The 26,348-nt window shown below is 37.4% G+C and overlaps 3 protein-coding genes across 4 annotated transcripts; 1 reads left to right on the top strand and 2 right to left on the bottom strand.

Moving 5' to 3' along the window:
- Nucleotides 1-1,179: 1,179 nt before the first annotated feature.
- On the bottom strand, nucleotides 1,180-10,418 carry g6pd (glucose-6-phosphate dehydrogenase). Its single transcript, XM_008414184.3, has 13 exons — nucleotides 10,344-10,418; nucleotides 10,014-10,132; nucleotides 7,420-7,457; nucleotides 7,199-7,307; nucleotides 6,888-7,105; nucleotides 5,194-5,352; nucleotides 4,708-4,833; nucleotides 3,761-3,854; nucleotides 3,488-3,674; nucleotides 3,176-3,411; nucleotides 2,349-2,425; nucleotides 2,082-2,174; nucleotides 1,180-1,983 (listed from the first exon to the last, which is right to left on the bottom strand). Exons 2-13 carry the CDS (start codon nucleotides 10,125-10,127, stop codon nucleotides 1,893-1,895), a joined length of 1,542 nt encoding a protein of 513 aa, XP_008412406.1. The 5' UTR covers nucleotides 10,128-10,132; nucleotides 10,344-10,418; the 3' UTR covers nucleotides 1,180-1,892.
- Nucleotides 10,344-24,272, bottom strand: LOC103467626 (polypeptide N-acetylgalactosaminyltransferase 6-like). Of its 2 annotated transcripts, none has more exons than XM_081609134.1 (12): nucleotides 23,226-24,272; nucleotides 22,400-22,850; nucleotides 22,115-22,287; nucleotides 19,885-20,034; nucleotides 19,493-19,727; nucleotides 18,435-18,552; nucleotides 17,674-17,874; nucleotides 17,446-17,577; nucleotides 17,206-17,307; nucleotides 15,529-15,678; nucleotides 13,150-15,363; nucleotides 10,344-10,424 (listed from the first exon to the last, which is right to left on the bottom strand). In XM_081609134.1, the coding sequence occupies exons 1-11, from the start codon at nucleotides 23,269-23,271 to the stop codon at nucleotides 15,241-15,243; spliced, it is 1,881 nt and encodes a 626-aa protein (XP_081465260.1). In that variant the 5' UTR covers nucleotides 23,272-24,272; the 3' UTR covers nucleotides 10,344-10,424; nucleotides 13,150-15,240. The 2 variants fall into 2 exon arrangements, with proteins under 2 accessions (XP_081465260.1, XP_008412404.1); XM_008414182.2 differs by having other exon boundaries at nucleotides 13,154-15,363.
- Nucleotides 24,273-24,611: 339 nt separating this feature from the next.
- Nucleotides 24,612-26,084, top strand: spmip11 (sperm microtubule inner protein 11). The gene is made up of 4 exons (XM_081609133.1): nucleotides 24,612-24,787; nucleotides 25,185-25,358; nucleotides 25,435-25,558; nucleotides 25,637-26,084. Exons 1-4 carry the CDS (start codon nucleotides 24,697-24,699, stop codon nucleotides 25,683-25,685), a joined length of 438 nt encoding a protein of 145 aa, XP_081465259.1. The 5' UTR covers nucleotides 24,612-24,696; the 3' UTR covers nucleotides 25,686-26,084.
- The last annotated feature ends 264 nt before the right edge of the window (nucleotides 26,085-26,348 follow it).

Here is a 26,348-nt window from a genome sequence, read left to right as displayed (position 1 = left end):
TCGTGATCTGGTCCAGACTGACGGATGTTGATGGTTTTGCCTGCATCGTGTCATCAGATCGTTTCTATTTGATTTATTGATTCTGCAGGTCAGGCAGTGATCACTCCTGAGTGTGGCTGGTGGAGTTTAACTCTCTCAAACTCAGTTTAGCCTTTTGTTTTCACATTAGTCCAGGTTGGTTTCTATTTTCTTTTTCTTTTTAATACAACCATCCATCCATCCATCCATTCAGTCTACACCTGCTTTTCATTAGAGTGAGAGGATGAAGAAGTGAAGTTCATCCTGAACAGGTTACAGGATAAACCCAGTGACTCCTGAATACTATATTTGAAAATGCGTTTTAAATTTTATTTTTTGCTAAAAGAAGAAATCTGTAAGGGGCAGACTTACCTTTTCACAGCACGAAAGACCATAAAACCGTTTCTTACAACTCATGAAAGATTGAAACTAAATGTTAGAGCTATAATTTTAAAGTTTTGATACCGTGCCCTGACCAGACTACCCTTTAGTAACTAGTCTGTGTGATACCATTAGGAAAGTTTATTACTTTAAAGTTATAAACTACTTATTGTGTATTTTTAATTTTGAGTTGTGTACAGAAATCTTCTGGTTTGTTAAAAACCTCATTTCAGATAAGTTGGGGTTAAAAAAAAAAAAAAAAAAAAAAGTTTTCTTCAAATTCAAAAATACTTTGATTCCAGAGAGAAATTAAATGCAATTCATTATCCAAGGTTTCAGTTGTAGAAGCTGATGGCTGTGGACAGGATTTCCTGTAGCAGTCTGTGTTACAGTGACTGAAGAAGCCTCTGACTGAAAACACTGCTGTAAAGCAGTCGAACGATGGTGAGGGCTGTCCATAATTTTTCTTAATTTTATGAAGAATCCTTCTTTGCTCCATCATCTCCAGATCCTCATCAGAACAGAACCAACGCCCTTTATTGGGTTGTTGAGCCTTTTTAAGTCCCTGGATCTGAAGCTGCCACCCCAAAAGATGACAGAAGAAATCTTAATCAGCCGAATATTTCTGCTGCTGACAGAACTGAGGTATACAAAGTGAAACTAAATGGTGAGAGTACAGCTCCCTGTGGTACTCTTTTTGTAACCTTTTAGGTTTTATGCAGCTCCTTTAGGTAAACTTGTTTCTTTTCAATGTGTCAAATTATGAAACATAAAACAGAATAAAGAAGCAAAACTAGTTTATTCAAATAAATGGAAGCATCGCTACTTTTACACAGAGAGCAGCAGCATTCAATATTACATTCAGCCGATTTGTAGCCAAGAAAAACCTGCTGCCTGGATGTGTTCAAATATAGAATCAATAAATGGAAAACAAAAAATGTAAACAAAGTGGAATGAAGCTTCGATCTGGGCGAGCGCAGGCCCAGCTTGTATTGCTTGTTCTGCACAAAACTTAAAGATTTGTGCTAATTTATGTATTTATCCCCCACACTTTCTACGTCTTTGGTCCCAAACAGGGAAAGCAAAACAAAACAATCCTATATGTGTTACTACCAATGCAGAGTAAGTTTAACAGCATTACAATCAGAAGTTAGAAATAAAAAAGTGTAAGACTAACAGCTGGCGTTGTTCTGCCACCAGCTGATGTTCGCTTGTTCCTGTTACCAAGTCATGATGGGAAACTTAAATTCACCTTCATTGCTTTTGTCAATTAGATCGAAGTCGGTCTCGCCATAAAGTAAGACATTGTTTCAGTTTGTATATATAAAAAAAAAAAAAATTAAGTATCAATGATCGCTTGGGCACTTACAATTAATTCATAATACCTGAGGACATTAAATGTTTTGAATTCGTTTCTTGCTCTTCTCCTGGATAGCTCACTTTTTCTGCTGCGCCCCTCCTACTCTACCTCTGCTCCTGCATCTCGTTACTATTCAAAGTTTGTGAGGGTTGACCCATTTGTAAGTGCCTTCATAACGAAATCCAACTCTCTTAACTAGGTCATCTGCTTCCGAGGGGCCACGACTGAAAGAAAGAAAAAAAAAAACACAACAGTCACAAATTGGGTTCATGGCAAGAAAAAAAAAAACTTTTCCCCAGAAGGCAGAATTTGTATTCATTACCTTCCATATTTATAAGGAATCGGCTTTGGCTTTTCTTTGTCAATCTGATGGAGGAGAGGGGTGAAGATCCGCCATGCTTCTCTCAGTTCATCACTGCAGCAACAAGAAGAGTCACAATATTCAAGGAAATTTAGTGTCAACTTATTTGCAACTCAAATTTCATAACTGATAAGATATCAAACTGGTAATGCACGTTGGCGCCATCTAGTGAAGCTCATGCAGGATTAGCAGGTTTAACAAGGCCAGTGCGGCGGGACAGAAACCGACCTGCGTACAAAGTGCATTTGGCTCCCACAGAACACGTCCAGGATGAGTCGCTCATAAGCGTCTGGGAGTTTCACATCCTGGGGACAAAAAGACTTTAGTCCGTTTGAAACATCTGGTTTATGTTTAAAACAACTTTATGCAAACATTTTCCCACCTTACTGTCTGACAAATCCAATCAAGAATCTTATTTTAGGTCGGATGGGATTACCAAAATTATTTCGATTAGCTAAAAGCCGGAGTCAGAATTGTAGGTGGCGTTTCTCATATGTGATTTGTAAACATCGTTTTTAACCTGCTGACTTAGCTGTATGACTCAGGTTAATGTCCGTGTGGAAGACCCATTTGTGCCCAAACTTCCTGATTGATATCTTGAGATATTAGTTCAATATTTCCACATTATGCGTTTTTATGAATTACACACAACTTAAATCCCATCATACCTCTAATCTAACTAAAGTACAGAGAACTGCAAAACAGTTACCAGTTACCTCACTGTCTACTTTACCCTTTGCTGGTAAAAATGAATACATTTGTAAAAGTAAACACACATTTCACATCAAACTCTGATGGCTATAAATTTGGATATTTATGCTTCTATATGATTATTCGTCTCTACTGATGAATGTGGAAGCTGTACTCAAAAATATACCAGACTTGTAAAAGTGCAGAAGTTATTTGGGCAAATCAATTACATAATCGTCAAGGCATTCTCAAATTGCTTACAGGCACAGTAATCATGCATGTAAAATTCTGATGTGAACTAAAGTTAGGTTTGTTGTCATGCCACTGAAAAGTTTAAAATTTGAAACAAATCAGGTGCAGCCTGCCTTGTATCTGCTCTTGTAGGTGAGGTCCAGCTCCGTTTCCTCAGGGCTGAAGTAAACTCCGGGTTTCTTGCTCATCATCTTGGCATAAATCGCCTCGTTGGGTTGCACTCGCACCACCAGCTCGTTCCTCTGACACTTGTTGTCAAAAATGTCTCCTGGGACATCTGTGAACTGCAGCCGCACCTCGGCTTTCCTCTCGTTCAGAGCTTTGCCGCAGCGCAGGATGAACGGGACGCCTGTGCAGGAACATTTTCAAGGCCTTACAAAAAGACGACTCGATTGCTGAACTTTTAAAGAGTTGGTTCTCTTTACCATCCCAGCGTTCATTGTGCACATAGAGCACAGCCGTGGCAAAGGTGGCCTGAGTTGATCCTTTCGGCACGGTGGGATCGTCGAGGTAACCCAGCTTGGCGTCTCCTTCACCCTCAGGATTCCCCACATACTGACCCAAAACCACATCGGACATGGTCACTGGAGCAATACACTTCAGCACCTTCACCTGCAGCAGGAAAATCGGTTTTGAATGAATCGGTAACGAGGGTAAATGTGAAGCATTTGTTTGTTTGCAGCAGATAAATTCAGCACCTTTTCATCCCTGACGTCGTCGGAGCTGGTGGAGGCTGGTTTCTCCATGGCAACCAAGCAGAGCATCTGGAGCAGGTGGTTTTGCATGACATCTCTGATCGGGACAAAGGGAACAAACAGATCGTTACGCAAAAGACACAAAGACGCCCGAGATCACAGGGAAACTGTTCGGATAAATGTAGAAGCTACTAAGCACCGTAAACCAACTGTATTTTATGTTTCCTAATTTGTTACAAACAGCTGCAAAATCAATTCATTTTTATTCCAGCAGAATAATCTCTCATCCTCAAAAGTACAAAAATCTTCTATTCAACCAGAACAAAAATCCACATGAAAAAACTCATATAAACAGTTAATATTGGACAAAGAAATGAACCAACAAACCAAAGTTTGTATTTATGTTTTACATTTTTATCAGCTTTTTTTAAAGTCTGTATTTGTAAGGTGTTGCTCATCAAAATGTGGCTAAAACTACATACTGAGCGATAATGAAAAAAGTTTATAACAGCTGGAGCTTTGAAAAAAAACTGAACAAGGACAACTTCTGGACTTTTTTAAAAGGTTTTCTGGAAGAATTTAATGAATAGTTAATGGACAGGAAATGGAGAGTAGAGGGAAGAGAAAGATGATAATTATCCTAAAAGTATGGCTAAATCAACGAAAACGGTTAAACAGGAATAAAAAACCCAACAGGAACTGATGTCCTACTGGAAATGGTGTTTACACATTACTAACACCAGGGGGCGATGATGTCAGTGTTTTTCTTAAGGTAAAATAAAAAGGTTTGATTTTTTTTTTTTTTTTTTAGAGTTTCTGTATTGGCATAAATATGTTGTTTCTCTGTACTTTGTAGTTTTTATTTTATTCATTATAAACCAAGATTATTCTGAAATAATTCTACCGGTAGTGAAATATTTGTACATTTCAATCCCCTCCCCCCTCTTCACCGAATGATGCCAAAATCGTCGAAGTATCCTCCTCGCCCCTGAGTGCCGAACGGTTCTTTGAAGGTGAGAACGACGCAGGCGACGCTGTCTCTGTTCCAGATCGGCCCAAAGATTCGGTTCCCAAACCTGCACAGAACGACGCCACATTATTCTTTCAAGCTCAGCAGAACACAAAGCAAGCAGACAGCTGCTCATGACAACACACCAACATTTATATTCAGCTTTGTTCTTGGTTAATTTAGATGAATCGCAGGAGCTTTTAGAAAACAGAGTAATTTAATTTAATCCTGCTTTAATCAGACAGTCATTTCAGCGTGAAATTAAAAACACAGCTCAGAGTGCATTTAGGTTTTATTAAAATGCTGCAGGTCAGTCAGACGCTGCTACAGCTAAAGCAAACTAATGAAAAATAAGCAGAGTGTGTTTCAGTATTTTAATCTTTATAAAGTATCACAGCAAAGTGAGATGGGAGGACGGTTTTCGTACCTGAGCACCATGAGGTTCTGTACCATTTCTTTGCCCAGATAGTGATCGATCCGGTAGATCTGATCCTCGCTGAAGAGGGAGGAGAGGTGTGTGGACAGCTCCTCTGAGCTCTGGAGGTCGTGTCCAAAAGGTTTCTCGACAATCACTCTGTTCCAGCCCCTAACCGGCACACACAGGAAGACGATTCAACATTCAGAAACCTCATGAATGAGTTTGCTCGTCTCAACAATTATATTTTTAAAAGTTCCAACATTTCCACACTTGTCCTTCGAAAAGTCACATTTCCAAGCCAAGATTCATGTTCATGGTCAGTGGGAAGCTGGAGATTTTCCCACAGACACAAGAGACGACTAAATACCACAAAGAAAGCTTTGCTTAACTGAGATTAAAACCAGAGGCCCTCTTGGCATCACCTGACAATCCTAACCACAAAACTAGGCTATTCTGAAGACATGGAGTTATTACATGACAAAGAAGTGGAGAGGAAGCTGAAAACAGAATAAGTTTGATTTATTTTTGCTTGACATTTTAAATAATCAGGACAAATGCCAAATGTTTACCATTTAAAACTCAGTAAGCGTGCCATGCAGTTGTATTCAGTGCACTTTATTCAATGCAACCACTTTCCGTCAACTAGTGAGTCAACAGAGTCCAGTTGTGTGTGAATAAATTGGTCAAAAGCAAATGTTGAAAATGTCTTCTTTTCAGATAATACCAAAATGTACCTTTTTCTCCTAGCATGCAAAATGCCACCTGTGGCAGATTGAGACTGCAATTCACCCTGGTACTATCACCCACGATAGTGGCAGCTTCATGCTGTGGGAATGCCATTCTTCATGGTCAAATTTAATAGAAAGAAGGGAAATTAAAGATAATTAGGTGCTGTAAAAACATAATTGTGGGGAGGAGGTTCACGTAACCTGAGACGTGCAACCGGGACGATGAAATGGTTTGGGTCAAGCATATCCATGTGTTAGAATGGCCTAGTTAAAGTCCAAACAGAAATCTGATAAGGAATCTGTAGCAAAACTTTTACGCTGATGTTCTTTCCCCCTCCGTCCAATCTGGCCGAGATTTGTTTTGTGAAGAGGAATTGAGGGGAAAAAAATAAATAAATCGTATACCACTCTGGAAAAAATTAATACACCATTTAAAATGATCAGTTTCTGATTTTACTTTCTATAGGTATATGAGTAAAATGAACATTGTTCTTTTATTCTATGAACTACTGACAGCAGAAAATGAGAAACGGTCAGTATAACTAAAATTATGCAGTTTTCAGGCCTCAAATAATGCAAAGAAAACAAGTTCATATTCATTCAGAAACAACAACGCTAACGTTTTGATTCGGGATGAGTTCAGAAATCAGTATTTGGTGGAATAACCAGGAGGTTTTTAATGAGGCAGAGGGCTCTTATTTTTTTTCAGAGCTGTACATCTGCAGAGCTGGAGAAAGACACACACCAAACACTTGCAGCAAAAAGTAGTTTTAAAAGGTAATGGCTTAGTGACTGAAAATAAAGCAAAAAAAGCTTTTTAGTTAAATGTAGAAAATTTCCACTCAAAAATCTGCCGATGGTCCCTTTTGTCACACAAGCTGCCCCTCAGTGTGCGAGCAGGCCGCTGTGGTGTGTTCAACGCCATGCAGAACAAACAATAAGAGCAGAGAGTAACAGAGGCCAGTTGGTACCAACTTTGTGCTCATGCAGTGCTGCTTGATGTTCTTGGTGACATCGTGGTAGACTGTTGGCGGCAGAGCCAGGTAAAACAGCCGGTTAGCCTCTGGTCCTCCAGGCAGAGCCAGCATGTGTGCGTTGAGTTTGGAGAAAGAAGCGTCGTCTGCATATTTCCCGCTGATGTAGGTGTTTCTGGCGAAGAAAGCAGACAACCGCTCTGTTTCCGTCTCCGTCACCTACGTAAGAGGGCACCAAAGTGGACGCATCTATAAGTAGGATGTAACTTAGTTTAATTTTATGAAGCTAGACATCAAAAGGCCAAATTCTACCATCATGAATGGCATGCAAGCAGTTCGGATGGCGTCGACTGTGAGGTCGGAGCGAGCGAAGCCGACAAAGTACGTCTCCTCAGGGAGGAGGCCATCTTTAAACAACCACCTGGGACAGAAAACAGGAGAGGATTTTTTATTACAACCCGCTCCTGACGTTACAGATTAGGAAGTTTTTTTCCCTTCCATTAGGTTCGGCTCTACTACTGAGGATCACTTACCACAAAGTTGGGTAGATCTTTTTCTTTGCCAGATCCCCCTGCAGGCCCAAACACATCATTAGAAAGGAGTTGAATCATTTATTTTTGTAGCATTTTAGCCAGATACATTCCTTTATAACAGATTTCCCACAAAACCCAGATCTGGTTCAGCATTACTAATAATTCCATATACTTAGATAAACACTCAGCTTTGTCTCATTCAGGAGTTACACAACCTTGATAATCCCCTTGGGACAAAAGCAAACCACAAAGACACAACAGACTGAAAGACTGACGGACCTGCTGCTTCCTGAAGAACCTGTTGCTTCAAAACTAATCTACATTCACACAACTACTGCTTTGTCTGTCCATCCCAGTTAAGCATCGCGGTAACTCGGAAACCGAGGATGAGCAACAGCAACATACAGTCTCTCTCAATAGACTGAAATAGGGGATTTCTCTTCAAAAACTCAAATCAAAAAGTAAAATTTGTATAGATTAACTATAAAGATATCGCTCAAATTTATTTAAATTAATCTGAAATCCAGTTTCTGTTTAATCTATTATATTACACAAAAGAATGATTTATCAAACAGAAATGCCAGCCTATTAAAAATCGATCTCATCAGCTTTATCTCTTATCTTCCTCCTCCAATACTTCAGTGGAGTTTAATTTGTTGGCTAATCAGCTACAGTGATGTGATCATTAATCCAGGGATGAAAACACAGATTATGATTTCACATCCAAACAGTCACCGACTGACTCATAACACGCTTTTAACATAGCATAAAAAGGCTTAAGTAGTTAAGAGAAAACTTTACACTGAATTTCACAGATTCTATGTTTTTTTCTTCGTTATTTTTGTAGAACATAAAATTTCTATAACAGAATTATAATTAAAGCTGAAAATTAATTTAATCAGATTAATAATGACGTAAAGATTATTGAAATAATCGTCAACTAATCAAGCGTCACGTCATATAATGAAGTATATGAACTCTAAATCTATTAATCAAAACAAATAATCAACAAATCATCACGACGTTGTGTTGCTGTAAAGTCAGCCTGAGTTTTCACAAGTTGATGTTAGAAATATTTTCTTAGCTGCAGATGATCAACCATTCACTAAAGAAAGTCTATCACTGCATTTTAAAAAAATAAATGATTTTATTTTAAAATAATTGACGTGCATCTTTTATTTAATGTTTTTCTAATATTATATAAAAATGATTAAGTGGTTGAACTGATAGAATGTGCCAATTTTTATGAAAATTAATCAGAATAATTGGATGAATAATCAATAATTATTAGTTGCAGTCCTGGCTCCAATATTCTAATTTTGTGAGATATATAGCAATAACAAAACTTTATCGAAATACGTCACTGCTACTTAAATAAATTAGTCAAACAGAACATCCAAAAATGAACTTTCCCATGTTATTCTAATCTATTAAAATGCTTCCTTAATTAAAGTACAAAATGTGTGACATGCATGAATATAAGAAGTCAACTTAATTAAAATGCAATTCCCACAACAATGAACTTCTGACCTCACATGCAAGCCAACAAGCTTAGTTGTTCCTCGTTTCCCTTTAAAACACTAATCCTCGTCTGGGAGCTCCCCCAACTTGTAACTCTGCCACTTTGCTTAAGATTGTTTGCTCCCAGAGAGAATTTACACTCATTACTCTGATCAACAGCCTGCAATGCAACACTAACTCTCCAAAAACAACCAAGTCAAGGAATTAACCATGAGATAAAGAGTCTCTCTTTGTGTTAAACGTCAAACTCTCTATTAGAGAAAGTAGTTTTACAGCCCAAACATCCATAAAAGAGGCACAACCAGCTGAACACAGCCTGGCCTTGTCCTTGACACGGCTGCAGATCCCATTGAAAGAAAAGTGCTGACAGACCGTGACGCTGCAAAAAAAGCCCACTCTGTTGTACAAAGAGTAAACTACAGGAGAAAGAAGCACACCAGCAGTCAAAAGCTCAAAACAAATGTGGTTCTTTAGAGATTTAATCCCCAACGCTTGAGCTTTAAGTCTCAAGAACAAACTGCTAGAGAAGAAAGAGGAATATGAAAACCTACAGGAAGATTAAGCAAATTATTATGCAAGACAAAAAGAAAGAAGGAAATGAATGGTCTCAGATTGCATCAAATGAAATGGTTCCTGAAACCAGACAATTGAAAAGCAGGAACTACAACTTTTTTTCTCTCCTATAATTAAGTTGATAAAGTAGAAAGTAGCTTTACTGACAGAAAGATATGAGGAACAAAGACAATTGGATAACTGAAGCTTTTTTCCAGAAAAACATCAAGTATGGATTTAATCTGCAAAAAATATCAAATAAAAATAACAGAATCTGAAAATGTTTTACTTTTTTCCCAAAACACAAAGAGGAACTATCAAAGTTTGAGGTTTTTGAAAGCGGCTCAAGCGATATTTGCTCACAGCTTGTTGAAATCGGTGCAATTGTTACTCTCTTTATTTCAAAACACTTTCCAGGAAGCAGCGGCCAAAGGTCCAAGCCTAAAAGTGGAACTAGAACCAAAAATAGAAACGGCAGGTCAGAGAGAACAAGTGATGATCCCTCAGGTCTGGGTGCTCACCGACGCTCCCATGATGATGAAGATGTGCACGTCGGACTGGTGGAACTTTTCATCGTCGTAGAGCTCCTGGCGCAGCTCGCCGAACACCTCCGAACGAGAGAGGGGAAGCGTCATTTTCTCTGAAAAATCAGAAAGAAAGAAAAAAAAAAAAGAGGCAAATAAAGGAGATTATACCAGAATTTTTACTCAGCAAAAAGTTTTTAAAGCCTACAACAGATGAGATTATTAATAGAGATGTGAAGGACAGGATAGACCACCATCAGCTTGGTTCCTACATGTATCACAGAGTGACCTTATGACCTGGTGTTCAGGACTCTATGGAGGCCTTACCAGGTGTGGCTGAGCTCCCTGTCCTGGAGTCTGAGGGCACTTCCTGGAGACCGGGTCCGTGTTTTTGGAGACGGTGGCGTTCTGCAGAGTGACACGGGAAGAGATGCCACATTGATGCCGATGCTTTATGAATCAAACAGCATTAGTACAAATCCAGAAATATATAATTCAATCAAACATTAAAATTATATTAGATGCACTCCAATTCAATTATTGTTATAATACAGTGTGGTCAATTTCAGTTCATGATGCCAATTTGTAAAACTTTCTAGGAGTTAAAGTAGTTATTTCTCATCCTGGAGAAAAATGTAGAGTTGAAAAGAACTGACTCTCGTATTAAATAACAAGATAGTCTAAAAGTTTTGGACAGAACTGCTTTAAAAGTTGCATTATATGTTCCTCATAAAGCTTTTTCTAGACGGTTCTATTAATTATATTTGAGGATGTATTTGGTAATAGTTTGAGTAGTTACAGTTAAATTTAATATTGGTGAACAACATAATTTTGGATTAACGCAATTATTTTTGTCTGATTTTTGATCATCTCAAATTTCTTCTAAAACAAATCAAAAGAAATATGTAAGGGGGTAATACCTTTAATCCAGAACTATAGTAAAAAGGATAAACAAAGGTAAATATAAGGGACTTCTTAATTTATAAAGCTTGACATCTTCTGGATTGTGTAATATCCCATCTGCTCCTCAAACTCAACGCAATAGAACTGATGCTTCCATAAACATTAGAAGACACGTCAATCTAAAAATAATATTCCAGACAAAAACCATATGAAGCTGTTTGAAATATTCTCAACAGTATGCAAAGCAAGCGGAGGCTTTTTATCCAACTACATAAATGCTTTTCTTTTCCTGATGTTTTTTCTGTCACTGCATGTCATATTTTTTTATTATGCCCAAGCTGAAATGCATGATATTAATAAATATGCAACACTAAAGAAAAGCTAAAGAAAAACCTTTTGAATATTTGCTCATTTCTAAATTTCAGTAATATTCCATACTTGTTTTCCGTAAAAAAAAAAACATCTTTAAAGTACAACCAAAACAAAAATACAAACAAAAAAAAACATTACCTCAAATTCACCATTGCTTTAGTGTTACTGCTGTCTGCACTGACTTGCTAAACAAATTGCAGAATTTAAAACAATAAAGTAAATACATTAGCAATGTTTTAATGTTTCTAAAAGTAATAATCACGTGTCATTCATGTGATGGCTAATGATTAATTTTAACTACTGCTTATTCAAATATGCTAAAGGTGAACGAAACCACAAATTCTGGGTTTATCATTTTCCATTAATCAAAAAGAAGAAAGAAAGAAAAGTCATCCATCCTACTTAACCCTGTTTATTGGGTGGGGCAGTGGTAGAGCCCATCCCAGTAGTCACTGGGTCAGAGGTTGGGCGAACCATAGTTAGGTCGCCAGCACTTATAGGACTAATTATTAACCTCATGAATTTGACATGCATTTTTCTGAAATGTGTGAAAAAGCTGGTGAAAACCCAAATATGCAAAAGGAAAACATGCCAACTCAACACAGAGATCCCAGTTGGGATAGGAACCCAAACCATCTTGCTTTGAATGAACTACAGTTGATACACCAGACTCAACTAAGGAGGGAAGATGCAATAATCTACCAATGCTTTGAGACAGGGGTGTCAAACTCCAGTACTCAAGGGCCGGTGTCATTCAGTTTTTAGATGTGCCACAGGTACAAAACACTGGAGTGAAATGACTTAATTACCCCCTTCTTGTGTAGATAAGTTAGCCAAACTCTTGTTAATGACCCAATTATTCTATTCAGATGTGGTGCTGCAGAGATGCATCCAAATTTGGACTGGACTTTGACACCTGTTCTTTCAGAGATGTTGACTTTTTGACTACTTTTAGTTTTAAAACTTTTTTTTTATTAGATTTTTCTTAGTGTCTTTGCTCTTGTATTGTCATGTCTCTGAAGGACTTACATTTTTATTGTTGCTGTAAGCTTATTGCCCTTTTTAATAACCATTTTACTTTGTAGTTTGTTGTATTTATTATACAAAACATGTTGAAATCACCATTTCTGAAAATGTACGATATAAAAACTGTATTATCACTGTTATACTTACTAGTATGTTAAATTATTTCACCAACATTACTGCAGACATTCAGCATTCAGAAAAAAAGACTAGACTTAAAAAAATAACTAAAATCAGTTTAAGCAAACAAATGAAAAAATGTTAAATACTACAGTAACAGAAAGCCAAGGACTCGTTGCTTGAAACTGTAAAACATTACTAAATGCCAGCCAATTACAACTTTATCTAGCTTAACATCTAAAAAGCAGTGAATTCCAACTAATAAGGAAGTAGTAGTTTGTTCAATATTTTCTCCTAATCTGCTGGGTCTCTTTTACAAAGTGCACCTCACGCCCCTTGGGTTCATGTCAAAAAGGCTGCACACATCCAACCATAATGATATTAGTCAAATCCTCCCCAAATCCTGTATTTAGGGTTAAACCTTGCTGCACCACACAGCGTGATAAAGCTGACAGCAGCGAACATTACCTTTAAATATAGCCCTTTGTTGACAATCAGGAGTGATTGTGTTCGTGAGCAGTAGCTGTGCTTAAAGCCCGATAACAAACCTCTCATCCCAGCTCAGCCATCAACTCCCTCGTCTCACAGGCTGTTGTAGCAAGAAACAAACCCCAAACTGAAGCGTACAGCAAGCTAACAGCCTCTAGCTTAACGGCAGCTAACGGTAACAAGCGTCAAAGTTAACACCGATGAAGCGAACAGTCCTGCTACTTACTTACAGGTTTGTTAAGAAGATGATAACCTGGCTGTTAAATCCTGAACAGACCCGGAGACGGGACGCAGGCTTTCTGCAAACTCCCTCCCTGCGACGGAAGCCAAGCCTGACGACGTGAATTTGTAAGTGCTGCCTACTTCCCTGTTGAGATGACAAGGCAAAACTGAGAGATTTTATTGGTTTAACACAAACTCACCAGCGCTCGCGGCGGATCCCATCACTGAGAGAAGCTAATGACGTCATGGTGTGTGCGTGTAGGCGGGGCGAAAGATAAAGAGACTCCGCCCCCAAACGAACGCTTGCCTGAATACTACAGTGTAAAAACGTATACTTAGAGCACATGCTTCAATGTTTCTTCTTTGTTTTCGGTGTATTTCAGCAACTTTGCACCACCATGATATGTCCAGCTTTGTTCCCACATTGTTTTGGGGGTCTCTTTTAGAGTATGGAGACAATTCTAAAAATAGTAACACTGATTTAATAAGAAAAAGCCCACATAATAAACAGTTTATACCTGCAACATTTCCCATGTTTTTATACATAACAGCCTTGTTGGAAACTGAACACTGGACCATTCTGAGGTCTGTTATCTTTGTAATTGTAGATTAGATTTCCTGAGTTCCCAGTCATTAAAAAATAAGAGCACCTTATGAAGTAAATATTCCAACTATGAAAGTTGGAGGTCGCCAAGCATGCATTGGTTTAGTTTTTAATTTGACTCCCAAGTTCATTGAATATAATAAAGGTTGTAGGTATAAACAATCTGTTAACACTTTGGCTGGTTTGGTTTCCAAGACACTTTAATGCACCAAGCGACCTCCAACTTTCCCTGACATTATAGGCTGTTCCTGTTGCTTTTTTTTTTTTTTAACAAAGAATTTGGAAAATACATAATTTGATTTCAAACTGAACCCACATTAATGTCAACCGAATAAAAGAAATGTAATAAAAGTACCCAAACATACATACACACATTTTAAATAAATTAACCAATGCAAACTACAAATGTACAACTTTATTGTGTTGGTCAAAAAGTAGCTACAATGACTTACATATATTATATATATCCTTGATTATAAATAATATTAAACTTCATGCATACCCATTCATATTGAGTTCACACTTTCCAATGCTCACCATTCCATACAAAATATGCTTAAAAGTAAGTAAAATAAATATTACCCCCACTTCCACTCGCCCTCTTATAAATATTTTTAAACAAGTAAGTGAGCAAGAATAAGAAAAAAAATATGTTCTAGCAAATCTTATTAATGCAAAATACATTCTAGCAAATCTTATTAATGCACACTATGTACAACTCAAATAAGTTAAACTGTAAGACTTCATGTTGTACAGTGTGGCTTTAAGATATTCCTCATACAACTTTATTTAGGAGACAGTACTGAACTATCACGTGGTGAAAAATACTCTCAAAAGTCCAGTTTGAAGCTATTATAGGTATTCAGTAGCAATACTTACTAAGATGGTTAAAGTGTTAAATTATATGCAATCTTTTAAAGATGAAAATCACAAAGTGCTTCACAAAGACAGGGCATAATAATTCAAACGTAATTAATATGATTAACAGAGTCAATCAGTCAGTCTAATACAAATTAAGCTGCAGAGGAACTCCAGTCCAGTAGGGGGCCTCTCGGCACAACATAAATTAAGGATTAGTTTAAATCACATAACAGGTTTAGAAAAAGAGTTTAAAATCAAATAAAAAGCTCAAAAGAGAAATTAGTCTGCATAAATATGCTTTAAGTCAGACATGAATGAAAGACAAAATGACCAAGTAACAGAAATAACATTTTCACTATTTAATTACTTCTATCTTTTAAATAAATAATGTAACCTGTAATAAGGCGTAAAGTCAGGTTCTACTTAAGGCGTTGTGCAACTTTGAGTAAAATAATTTAAAAAAACACATATTATGTTTAGATAACAGCCTCTGGGATTGTGTGAAGTGGATAAGCATCTTTGTTCACAGTACAAAGATTTGATTCATTGGAACCATTTTCCTCATTTGTTTATTTTAAACCTTATTCAGGAAACACTGGTAGCAGAATCAGGCCACATGCTCGAAGCCTCTTACTTCGGTCGGATGAAGACCCAGCCCTGATTCTCTGAGGTGGATCTGCATTTAGACAAAATCACGTTGCCACCTGCGACTGTCAAACACTTGTCTGATGAAGGGTTCTTCATTTGGTTTTTCTGCCAAAACAACAGTAAACAATGTAAAATGTCATTTTGAATATTTAAGAAGCGCACAACTGAACAGCAAAAATGAGGAAATAGAAATATTTCTTCTTCCCTTTGCAACAAAGCCAGTGTTGTCACAGCAAAAGGTTAAGATGATGTGGAAATACATTAATTCACCTTTGTGAAGATCCAGATTTGCTCTTGTGCTGCTTTTTTCTTCGATTGGCACCGCTCAAGAAAAACCAAAGCCATTTCAGAGCTGGCATGTAAGCACAACTGATTGCCAGCACTGAGTCGAATCTCACTTTTGGAGGTATACTCAAAATACTAGAAATGAAAAAAAGCATAACATTTAGATGAAGAAAGTAATCACTTTCATTATTAATATTTTTAAACTGCTTTATGGGGTTATTTATAGATACAAACAAAAACAACTGTGAAGAAATCTGTCTCAAAGTCTTTATATATAAATTATTAGCCATATCATTTTGGTTGAGGAGCCAGAGCATGGCATATGACTCTGAAGTCGTAGGTTGCAGATGTCTGGTCTAAATTAAACCCATGTCTATAGTCAGGTCAGAAATTAAAAAGTTCAAAAAACAACTGGAAACATGAAAATCAAGAAAGGATAAGGACCAATGTGAGCCATCATTTTCAGTCAGGAGGATGGTAGGAGGTAAATAATCTCCAAAAACGGTCAACTGTAGCAACACTGGTAGCTCAGGGTCACCAAGTATTTGTGATTATAATTGGATGATGTCTCCAGGTATTTTCTGACCCACCATCACAAATGCAAATACGTGAAGTTTGCTAAATGCTGCTAAAGCTTTAGCAACCATGTGCTTTGGTCAATCAAGGCATGATATATGGCAAAGCACCTCATGTGCATTGATAAATCATATGGAGAGCTTTTGATGTTTTGGGGCTGATTTGGTTTGATAGACCCTTGTTGGAGTGACTGTCACCATGAACTCTTTGAAATACTAAATACCTTTAACAAAGAACTCAATGTCCTCTGCCTAAAACTACAAATGGGCTATTATTGGGTCTTTCAACAAAATAATGATCTGAAGACCAAATCAGCACAGACACGGTTACTCAGGCAGTGAATCAGCCTTCCTCCATGTCCGACTCGGTACCAGGCCAGACCTAAATCCTGGAGAAAACTTATAGCTGAAGGGAAGAATATAACAGGACACTGGATTATCTGAGACATCGTTCAAATATCCCTCTTTATGTTTCAGCCTTATGAAATGGCATTTTGAATTTTTCAACATTAGACTTTGCTACCGTAATGAAATATTGGTTTATTTATGGCATTTTAAATATCTGCATAAGAACTAGCCATGTTTAAAACCCTGATGCCAAATGGAAGAAGGAGGTGGTTGCATGTTGAATTTAAACTAGCTTGATGGTTGATAAAGTAGGAAATCAATTTACAGTACAAACATAATTTCATACAATAAAAGTGCAGATTAGTTTGCATTAGATTACTATTTGAACATTAATCATCTCCCAGTAACTTTCATATCATCCTCAGGAGCTGTCCACTATCAATAACAAGCCAACAGAGAGTAATGAAAATGTCTGTCTAGTTATATTATGAAAAGTATATAAGAAGTACATGAGCACTATTTTATTATTGTTTGGCATTGCTTTTTACAAAACCTTGATTCGTAGTTTTCCATTTTAAATTGCATTTACTGTAGTTATGGACAAAAACAAGGGTCCCACAAAATGCAAAAACAAACTTGACTCCATTGATAAACTCCAAAGAGCTCAAAATAGATTTTAAAAATAATTATAATGTGAGATCTTGCCTGAGAAAGGCTGATTTGACCAAAAGTGCAATACCTGCGCTTCGCCTCGGTTGTTACATTTGAAGATTTGGCCCTCCTCCCAGCGCTTTTTGACTCTTCCCACATCCAGCCGGCAGCCGCTACCAGTGTTGTTTAACTTCATTTTAATGAACAACAAAATGATGAACTGTGAGGTTTGTGAATCTGAACCTCTGAATACCTTACTTGACAACATCTTAACAATGCAGTCAAATATTTTTGTTAAACACCAACGGCTGGAAGACAAAGTAGGTACCTGTCCATAGATGATGGGCCTGATTTCAGGGACATATGCCTCTGGGTAAATATTGTTCAGGTACCAAGAAAAGTTCTTGCAGTTAAGTTTTTCTCTGAGTTTACGGCGTTCAGAAACATCGCCATATGAATCCTGGAAAGTAAATGAAAACATATACACAGCAAGGTTATGTGAATAATGGCAAAACAATAATAAAATGCTTAATTTCAAGATATTATTTATTCTTACCGTTCGAAAAATGGAGACAGCCTTTCTGTTTGCGCGATAGAAAATCCACTTGTAGTCATCCATCCAGACTTCAGCCAGACGCACCAAGTTGCGGAGGATGATTGTGCTACCATTTGGAAACCTGTGAGGGCTCTTCTTGCGGAAAATGTGGCCAACAACAGAACAAGGAATGATCTCTAAGAGGCCTCCACATTGCCAAACCTGCAGCATAAAAAAAAACAAAAAAACGACAACTTTAACTAAAAACCTTTCAAGGCATGTGCAAAAGTATTCATAACACTTGAACTATTTCACATCATAAATCTTAATGTTATTTGTTAAAATGTAATTTTGAAGAACTTTGAATTAATGAGTTACAAGGTCAAGTATTTCTAAATTTGAATTAATGTGACAGAGGAAAGTCCTCAAGTGCAAGGAAAAGAGATGCATTGTTTTTAAAATTATTTACCCATAAAAGCTGCAGTATAACTTTTATAAAAATGTGTTTTTTACATATTTATTAAAACTGTGATCATGTCTTGATAGTATAATACAAGTCAGATAATCTGTGGAAAAAAAAGAGCTCCTCTGCCTCCTCTCTGTGGTTCTACAGCCATCTGCAGAAATGCACGGCTGTCAAAAACAACCAATCAGAGCCAGGAGGAGGGTCCTTTCACTTAACCAATATGCAATACTTGTGCTAATCTGTAGAATATAGAACAATGTTAACAAGCTTAAATGGTATGAATACGATTGAACTGCATTTCGTGTACATTTCTTACCCTGAAAGACATTTCTAGATTCTCCCCTCCCCAGAACTCCATCTGGTCATCATAGGATCCAATTTGCTCAAAGTAGGATTTCAAAATAGAGAACAGGCCACCAGCGAAGGTAGGCGTTCTGTGAATTATGAAAAAACAGCAATGTCACAGTATATTTACTTAAGATTCAAAAACAAACTTAATCTATTGAGAAAATTCATTGTATGAGCAGAATTCTTTCTCTTAGAAAATAATTCAGTTTGCATTCACACTGCAGCCTGAAGTGACCCAATTCCAATTTTTTTGGACGTAATTCGACCTGTATCTGACTTTTCATGTCAGTTTGAACAACACAGGACGGATTTTTTTCAAATACGACCCGGGCCACTTGGGTATCCGATTCAAATCAGGATTAAGTTGTTAAAGAGCGGGCTCCGGTCGGACAGCAACTTTAAAATCTTAAGATATGCTCCACCATTAGGATACATGTTCCGCAAACACTTCTTCTTCTTCTTTATGGCGGTTGGCAAAACCATAGACATAATATAAGAGTAGAGTAGCAAAACACTGAGCGTGCTCTACTGCTCTCTACTACCCTCTACTGCGCATGCGGGTTTGCAGTTCACATTGGAGATCACATACAGGTTGCATATATTTAGAAGTATAGTGTGAACCATAACGGCCACGGCAAATAAATGCGATTTGACAAAAAAATCGGATTTGGGTCTCTTCAGGCTGCAGTGTGAACGTAGCTTTTGTTTATTTTGTGCCAATCATCTACAAATATCGTCTTAAGGCACTACAAAAAGTAATTTTAATTTAAGCACACATACATTCAATTAATTATTCAAAATTTTTATCTAAGGAAACCCAACAGATCAAAAATCAAAATTACATCACATCAAAAATGAGCACCTCTTTATCAAGAAAGACAAATGTAAATTTAGCAATTATTTTAGTAAAATCAAAGAAATGTTGTTTAACAGGCATTCAGTTGTGTGTATTTATTGTTCTGTCTCTTAAAAGGTTACAACTTGAGGAAACTTATACTTTATTTCTTTGTGTCTATTGGTAATTACCTGATAGGGTATGTCTCATTCTTTCTGCGCTTCTTCTCCTCGTCTGGAACGCGTTCCCATCCAAACTTGAGTCTCCAATCAAAATTTCCTCGGCTGTAGTTTTGCAGTTCAGGCACTGGTTTGTGAAACCTCAGGCTGCGATTATCGATCGATGTGATTCTTGGGCTCACCACGGCTCTGGGCTCGTTTGCTATTCGAGCCAGAAGAGGCTCCAGCCAGCCAGGGAAACATTCACCTGTGAAATAAAAAGAAAACTGAAAAGAATTTTCACTAGCTGGAAGCTATTATATGAAATACTGCTGCATAGAAATACTATTGTACTAACCAAACACATTGCTAAGCCAAACATTTGTCCTCTGCATGTAAAAGAAACAGCAAAACTACAAACTCACAGTGGGAATCTAGGAAGGTCAGGACCTCCCCCTGTGCAGCCTGAGCCCCCATCAGCCTGGCTGTGATCAGGCCTTTTCTCTCCGTCTGACGCAGGACTCGCACTATTCGCAGCTCCTGCACATATTCATCCAGTGGAATCTTTAAGAGATCTGAAGACATAAATACAAAATTAGAGTTGAGGGAGGGCAAATGTTAATAATAAAATCTGGCATTTTGCATGTCTTTATATTGGAGTTACATTGAAGTTAGAGGGGTTGTGATTTACTGCATATTTGCACTCTGAATACAGATAAATATGTGTTATAAACACTTACATTTAATACTTATTCAGATTTTTAATTGAAGTGTCTAAATTTAATTAACACAATAATTTGATATTGTAAAAAGAAAAAAAATCTCAAATTTAAGGTAAAATACTGGTAGCTGTGGTTGCCTGAATTTTACCGTATAAATACAGATTTACAGCTTCCAGTATTTTACCGTATATTAGAGACATTTTTGACGGTGTAGTTAGTGGGTGAATGCATTGTGATAACTTTTCCCACTGAATTTTGGGGCAACACCCAGAGGCAGTTCTATCCCCACACAAGATGCCACCCTGGGCCGTTGCCCAAGTCGCAGAAACTGCCACTGGCAACACCAGCCACATCTCTTCTAAACTCTTTTTTTTTTTATTTTTAAATTCAAACATTTTTGTCTCTTTTTCTGTCTCCATTGCTGCATGATGCCACAGTTGGTTCGACACAAAAAGGTCTTGGGTTCGAATCCCGGCCTGGGGTCGTTCTGCATATCCTCTGTTCTCTGAATAATTAGTTTCTAAAAACTGACTCAGGTATTAGCATGTATGTACATAGTTGTCTCTCCTTACGATGGACAGGCGACATAATGTGCCTCGCCTCTTATTTAAAGATTGCTGGAGACACGTGCCAGTCTCACCCTTTCAAACTAAGCAGGTAACAACAAAGGGTGGATGGATGCTGAGTTTCCACAATTGGAGTCTTAGGTTCACGTTCAGATGGTTGAGTTCCTGTGAAGTTTTAATTACCAGCTGCAGAACAATACCTCAGCTGGCTGCAAAACCCTCATGCAAGATTGTAAGTGCTCCAGTAAGCAGGCCTTTCTGCAGAGGTAAACGATAAACTAGCAAAACATTTCTCTAGATCTTTTCTTAATTATGAAACAGACTAAGTTTTGTCAGCTTTGAGTCTTGACGGAAGTTTTTCTTAATGAATTTTCCCCTAGATGTACATTTGTGAATACATAAAGATGGCAGCAGAATATTAAACATAAATTCTATCTTAAGCAACAAGACCCTTAAGTACTTTACCGTTTGTAAAAGATGGGTTTTATGTCTTAATAATAAACAGAACATAATTTTCCAGATAACCTTTCCTTTTGGACCTTATTATGGATGTGATGAGTCATGCATTTAGTCACCATAGCGGCTATCAGCATGATAAAGACACTAATACTGTAATTAACTGTACAGTGTTAAAGCAGAACACATGAGGACAAATTCCTTCCCTACTTACACATTGTACACCAACCCAATGCAAAAGCAGTAAATTTCAGTTTTCATCATGTGCTATTTTTGTTCTCTGAAATATGAGAGTACCTTCTGAAGAAATGATATACATCCAATGCCTCGCAAAAATATTCATGCCCCTTCAAGATCAATAATCTCCTTTCAGTTTATGTGGTTAGTTAGATCTTGGTAAGTTTGCAGTTGTGTTCTTTCCATTTTCAGATGATCAATGAAAAGTATTTAGGAAAAGCTCCACAGTTTTATCCCTGACTTGTCTGCTGTGATCCTTGGTCTTCATTACTTTTATTTATTTATTTTATATTATTTTTTATCTTCATTCAGCTGTTTGTTCACCAAACTTCTGAAACCTTCACGGATCAACCGGATTTAAAGTGAGGTTGACTCAAACACAAGTGAACTCTATTCACTCACTCTGTGATTTCTGAAGGCAATTAACACTTTTATTGAAAGGAACCATAAAAAGAGAGAGAGAAAAAAAAAGTAAAGTACGTATCATTTACCTTAGATTTAATAGTTATCTGCTTCTTAGGGATGGTAGTTCTCATAAAATCCCAAATAAATACATATAAGTTTTTGTTTCCCTCGTGAAAAGGGAAAGTTGAGGAATTTTGAATACTTTCTCCAGGGCACCATATATGTGAAAGCATTAAGATGTAACATTAACTATCAGTGATCTCACTCACCATCTGTACTGGCGTCGTCCACCAGTAAGATCTCTGTGAGCAGAGCAGCAGGAGCTGTGTGCAGGACACTGTAGACCGTCCTGAGCAGAGCGGACCAGGCCTCGTTGTGAAACACTATGATCACGCTGGTGGTTGGAAGGCCGGGACGTCTCAAAAACTTCTGCTTCAGGCAGCTGTCAGAGCCAGACTGGAAGTTAAGAGGCAGCTTTTAAACAACGCATAGATTCATCTCTTGCCTGCAGGGTGATGTCACCAATAAACAATGTTCTCCTGAGATAAACTCACTCTGGAGGCCGTGTGTCCTTTCCCAGATCCCGGTGCAGAGAGATGCGATCGCTGGCAAACTGGTTGAACTGGTTTTTCTTAAAACCACTCGATTCCTCTTTCTGTTCCTCAGCAGTCATAGAGCGCCACACGAATGGCTTGCCGTCTGCTCCCGGTTCCCAGCGATCTTGATAAGGCCTCTGAAGGTGAGGCCTGAGCTCCTGCTTGCTGTAAAATCCAGGAGGACATTTGTGGACAAAGGGATCTGTAAACATGGCGGTCTGGTCAGGGATGGATCCTCTGAGTTTCCCCACATTTCCCTTGGGAAGTCGAGGGGAATGTGGCGTCGCTGTGTAGTTCATATAGAAGTGTATAATGAAAGACAAACACAGAAAACTGGAAAATGCTATCTTCACTGAGCGTTTGTGTCGAAGCAAATAAAAATGCATGATATTCAGAAAGAGATGGGGACCTGAGAAGAGAAAAATAAACAAAACGCAGCATTATAGACAACAAAAAAAATATTTTAAATAGTTATTTCACCTGATCAAGAGCTGCAGTCTAGAAAACCCCCTCTACATCATGCTTGGAAAAAACAAATTATTTTATTTGCATGTATTTGACGATTCATAAAGTAATACAATGACAGAATGAGGTAACTAATTCAACAAGACAGAAATAAAACACTAGGAAAGTCCTGCCCAAGCATCGGTGTAATCATTTGTTAGAAGATCCTTCATTCATTTATAAACACCATGATGTTTGAAAAGTAATAACTTTAGCAAACCTGTGTTTCTGAGCTAGTTAACCAACAACACTGTCTTTATTAAATGAGAAAAGTACTTACTTTTTGCTCTGATTTTTCTCTGTGTTGTCCTGTTTGCCTCCCACATCTTACAGAGACTAACAATGAAGTGCACAGGTGCTCAGTCGGGTCAGTGTGCATTTGCAACCGCTCAGACCGGTTAAAAACATCTGACTCAGTCATGCAGCCGCGGTGAGACTGCCAGGAAGTATGTTCTTTATTCCTGGTTTCACTTCGCCTGAGTTATTTTTAACTTCCATTTTACTTTTAAGTTGCATTTCTTGTGAGATCACATTTATCTCCTTAGGAGAGGAATGAGAGTAAGACCACCTTCTGCAGGATTTCTCAGTAAATGTTTGTCTGAGGTAAATGGTAGAAGAAAATTAAAAATAATAATACAAACCAATCCATTGTTAATTAGTCAAGCCATGATAATATATTCAAACTTACAACGATTAATTAATAAATCAAAGTGACTTCTGTGTCTGATAAGCAGGACGGAGCTCAGCCAAAAATTACTAATCATTATCATAAATTGGAAACATATGTTCTTCAGATAAAGAGCTAAGTTTAATTCAAACAAAAGGGAACAACATAGTTCCTATATTTCTAATATTGTTTAAGAGGTAGTTTATCTGGAGTTTACATCTTCTTTCTGGGTTCATCTCTGCCGCTTCCTCCAACAGTCGAAAGAGAAACACAATTGAGCCACTCTGCAGATTTGATTGTGTTCATGCATGACTGTCTGTTATGTGTTTTGGTATTATGTGGGTATCTGTGTTGCTAATAAGATAGAGCAGTGTTTCTCAACCCTGGTCCTCACCGCCTCCCCTGTCCTGCATGTTTTAGGTGTTTCCCTTCTGCCACACACCTGAATTGTATCTCTGGGTGATTAACAGGCTTCTGCAGTACTTGATGGTCATGCATTCATTTGAATCAGCTGTTCTGGAATAGAGGCACATCTAAAACATGCAGAGCAGGAGGCCGGTGAGAACCAGGGTTGGAAACACTGAGTTAGACTAGTGATGACTTGTCCAGTCAGGGTGCACCAGTTCTCCCACCCAGTGACAGAACTGGAGTAAGTTCTTGACTCTAGCAATCTTAAACAGACTTAAACTGTACATGTAATGTTGCAGATAATAATAATAATAATAATAATAATAATAATAATAATAATAATAATAATATATTATATTATTATATTATAATAATATTATAATATTATTATAATAATATAATAATAATAATAATAATAATAATAATAATAATAATAATAATTATTATTATTATTATTATTATTATTAATAATAATAATCTATCTATCTATAGATAGATAGATAGATAGATAGATAGATAGATAGATAGATAGATAGATAGATAGGATCTCCTGTCGTTCGTCGCTTAATGAGGGCGGGGTTTGTTGCCAAGGTAACACGTAAACAAAGTTATGGTTATTTTTGAAAGCTAGGTGTCGTAAACAGGACATCGACTGGATAAAGGATCCGTAACGCATATGGCTTTCTTCGGCTTGACCCAGCTGGGTTATCAAAACCCAATCGGTGATAACATGCTCATAAATCCCCGGGGAGTGCCTCCGTCTCAAGGTAAGGCTAAGCCTTAGCTGGGCTGAACTCTGCATTTATCCTGGCTGCTGCAACCTCAGTCAAAGCAGACCTCAGCATTCAGTTAAAACGTTTTGTAATTAAGTTGGGGTTTTTTTTAAGTTAAAAGTAGTGTCAAACTCCAGCGCCATAAGAATTAGACAGACATGTATTGAAAGACTCAAGTTAAAATAATAATAAAAAAACATAAATAGAATAAATAAACATGGAAGTACTTTATTGATTAAATAATTCAATGTTTTATACTGATAAGTAGAACATAAAAATCTTGAGTTCAGCAAATTGTCGTTGTAATTCAATGATTTTTAAGGGGAAAAAAGCTTAAGAGCTAAGTCACTGTAATGATTAGCTTCATCTGTTGAAACATATCTGCTTTTAGATGACTGTTTTAATGTCAGAAGAGAATTTCCGCCATTGGCTAAAGAACAAGGAACCGCCATAAATAAAGAAGTGACCAAAGCACTACTGCAGCCTCGTTGCTACAGTGATGAGGATCATCAACGGAGTCATAAGCGATATGCAGAAATGGTGAAAAAGGCTCAACCACCCAGGCGTAAGCTAGCACACTTTAAAATATGGGTTCCTGTAGAAGTTTGTAACAAAAACTAAAAGCATTTTCTGTCCTCCAGTCCCCAACCAGCTGTATGTAAAGCCTCTGACAGAAAACCAGCAGTATGGATGGATGAGACACATGAGCATTGAACCGTGGACCCAGTGCCAAAGGTTTCCTCGAAAATCCAGCGAGATGACAAGGCAAGTATCATAACACATAAATATATTTTTCCACCAGTCTGGGCCTCTGTCGGTATAACCCATCTGTTGTTTTCCCAGGTTCGTTGGTACAATGATCTTGACACACCGAGACTTCTGCCTGTTCTGAGCTCCCTCATGTTTTGGCTTCATGAAGCAGAAGCATGCACACACTCCCTGCCACATGTCACTGTTGTTTTGAAAGTCAAAAAAAAAAAAAAAGCCTGCAACTGTTTGACTCTTCAACCTTATTTTAATGAATCAAATTTAATTGCTTTGTTGTTCCTATGGGTTGTCTCTTTTTATTATATTTAAGTGTTTGTATGTGTGCATGTAACCTTTGTTTAACCGGGTTTGCCTCATTGAGATTAAAAACCAAAAGTAGAAAATGTGGCCTTAAATACATATATTTAACAAATAATTGCTTAAACTAATGAATATTGTACACTATTTTAATTGTGTACCATAAGATGTGCTACAACAGTACTCTGTTAAATCTCTAATAAATACAAAATGTACATGCTGGCAATATTCTAAAACGTTGAGCTGTATAAAGAGCTCAAGAAATTCAGATAACATGAGCAATTACATTTTCTTTTGCTTTGGGATTAATAAAGTATTTATCAATTGAAAATTCAGAAAAATTATGGATGCTAGACGGAGGTTAAAGCTTCAGTCCTACTGAATGTGATCCGAGAAAGGAACAGCGGTGAATTGGCAGCATTGTTTCAAATAGGGAACAAAACTACTTATGGATTTATTGGTCTGATCTGACATATTACAGCTTACACTG

The sequence above is a fragment of the Poecilia reticulata genome, chromosome 7 (assembly GCF_904066995.2).
Source record: "Poecilia reticulata chromosome 7, P_reticulata-male-v2, whole genome shotgun sequence".
Lineage (NCBI taxonomy): Eukaryota > Metazoa > Chordata > Actinopteri > Cyprinodontiformes > Poeciliidae > Poecilia > Poecilia reticulata.
Note: the sequence above shows the minus strand (reverse complement) of the source record. Positions and strands in the feature narration are given on the sequence as shown.

Bases quoted from the DNA above. Each gene is read 5' to 3' on its own strand.
- g6pd (XM_008414184.3), bottom strand. From the start codon at position 10,127: ATGACGCTTCCCCTCTCTCGTTCGGAGGTGTTCGGCGAGCTGCGCCAG. The intron at 7,308-7,419 runs GTAAGTGATCCT...TTTCTGTCCCAG, and splicing joins AAGATCTACCCAACTTTGTG to GTGGTTGTTTAAAGATGGCC. The intron at 5,353-6,887 runs GTTGGTACCAAC...TGTGCCGGTTAG, and splicing joins CAGCACTGCATGAGCACAAA to GGGCTGGAACAGAGTGATTG.
- LOC103467626 (XM_081609134.1), bottom strand. From the start codon at position 23,271: ATGTGGGAGGCAAACAGGACAACACAGAGAAAAATCAGAGCAAAAA. The intron at 18,553-19,492 runs GTAATTACCAAT...CATAATTCACAG, and splicing joins AATGAGACATACCCTATCAG to AACGCCTACCTTCGCTGGTG. The intron at 15,679-17,205 runs GTATTGCACTTT...TTTCATTTCTAG, and splicing joins ACAACCGAGGCGAAGCGCAG to TATTTTGAGTATACCTCCAA.
- spmip11 (XM_081609133.1), top strand. From the start codon at position 24,697: ATGGCTTTCTTCGGCTTGACCCAGCTGGGTTATCAAAACCCAATCGGT. The intron at 24,788-25,184 runs GTAAGGCTAAGC...ATCTGCTTTTAG, and splicing joins GGGAGTGCCTCCGTCTCAAG to ATGACTGTTTTAATGTCAGA. The intron at 25,559-25,636 runs GCAAGTATCATA...TTGTTTTCCCAG, and splicing joins AAATCCAGCGAGATGACAAG to GTTCGTTGGTACAATGATCT.